We start from the raw sequence: 1,680 nt of genomic DNA, 5'->3' as shown, positions 1-1,680 counted from the left end.
CTGCGACACCCCAGCAGCATTCTAAAAATTTTTTTTCATATTCGCCAGCAACATAGAACCCTTCACAAAACTATTACTATGTTTTCGTTGAAGGTCACATGCTGTGTCATCTACACGACAAGGACGCCTCCAAATACACAAAAGTGTAATTTCGTTGAGCCTACTGCTGCAAGGCAAGGAGGGGCACACGCGCTATACATGCGGGTGGTGTTTCTACTAACCTTCACTGCGAATGGCTGCTGTGCATTGTTCAGGGCAATAGAGGCTCTCGTGCTAATGGGCAATCCCCTCTTTCATGGGGCTTCCTCCACACTGCTTGGTATTTTGTTGCTTGGTTTTAGCGAATCGTTCGTCTTCACCGTTTTCTTCCGCATGATGGTCATGGTGCGTCAGCCTCCCCAAAGGGTTGTACATAAAGGAGCGCTGCTGCATCAAAAATGTTGTATACTTATCCCGTCACTGGCTCCTATGTACTTAAAAAGTGTATGCACTGCATGCAAGCATTAAGCACAAGGGCCTGTACTCCTACGTAGCTTTATCCTACCGCTCGAGTTTAGGTGTTACTTGTTGGCATCCACAGCATGTGTTTGTACTGCGTTTTTTTACTGTTGCACTTTGGTCTTCACAGGTTGTTTTATTTGGAGCTGCACACGGTATGGTGTTGCTACCCGTTATTCTCTCGTGGCTGGGCCCCATGACAGTCAACCACAATGCGAGCGAAGTGGAAGATGGTTGCAGCGGCCTGGAAGAAGATGGAGACCCAAAGTCAGCAGAGCAAGAGGCGGGTGCACCAACGTCTGCAGGCCCGCCAGAGGAGGGAGGTTTTAATGATGCCACGCGAGTGTCTGTGCCTCCCCCTAGTCTTGCACTCAAGCCCTCCAGCTCCAAATTAGCGGGGAGGGGGGGTCCTTCATCCACAAACCCCTCGAGTCGCAGCGTTTCGAATGCGCCTTTGAACTCTCTCCTGACGATTCCGTCCCACCAACTCTCCTGCAACAGCNTCGCAGCGTTTCGAATGCGCCTTTGAACTCTCTCCTGACGATTCCGTCCCACCAACTCTCCTGCAACAGCAGCTCGATGAGGGAACGCGAAAACCAAATCGCGGGGAGTCCGATGAGGCGATCAAAGTCAGCATCCGCCTCCTCAAGAAGTGGTCTTGGGGATCATCAGCAGAAGCAAGATCTGTACCGACGTGCATCACTGCTAACAAGAAATGAATCTCTGTTGGCCAGCAGAAGCCGTGAAGGGAGGCAAAGGGCTCACAGCACCAACACGTGCAGCTCGCGGATGTCGCACTTCCCATCACCGTCGGGAGAAACTCGAAAGACGCGGCGTTCAAGCTGCAATGTCGGCTCGAGGATAGGCGACAGCATGCTAACAGATGCACTGACAAGCCAGGCGCAGCAGCAGCATCCCTCAACTTCCTCGTCAGGGCAGAGCCTCCACTCTAAACACAGAAGCCAGCAATTCAGACAGCTGTTGCCACCGATTAAACACAAGTCCATAAGCACAGGCAACGGAAGACGCCCATCGCAAGATCTCTGCCGAACAAGCAGCAGCAACAGCACCAATAAAACCACCATGAGAAGTCACACTCATCAGTAGAAACAATTTAATGGTTTTGTAGCCAGCATATTTTTAAGAGTTGCACACGGAAAAGCATTCATAAACCCTCTGAGT

The 1,680-nt window shown here is 51.0% G+C and overlaps 1 protein-coding gene across 1 annotated transcript; it reads left to right on the top strand.

Moving 5' to 3' along the window:
* Positions 1-198: 198 nt before the first annotated feature.
* On the top strand, positions 199-1,027 carry EMH_0091690 (uncharacterized protein; the record flags this gene model as incomplete). Its single annotated transcript, XM_038023033.1, is given in 3 exon segments — positions 199-384; positions 629-1,000; positions 1,004-1,027. Coding segments are annotated over 3 exon segments (582 nt in total).
* Positions 1,028-1,680: the final 653 nt, after the last annotated feature.

This window comes from Eimeria mitis, genomic scaffold, assembly GCF_000499745.2.
Source record: "Eimeria mitis Houghton genomic scaffold, Emh_scaff7499, whole genome shotgun sequence".
Taxonomy (NCBI): domain Eukaryota; phylum Apicomplexa; class Conoidasida; order Eucoccidiorida; family Eimeriidae; genus Eimeria; species Eimeria mitis.
This window is presented reverse-complemented; position numbering and strand designations above follow the sequence as displayed.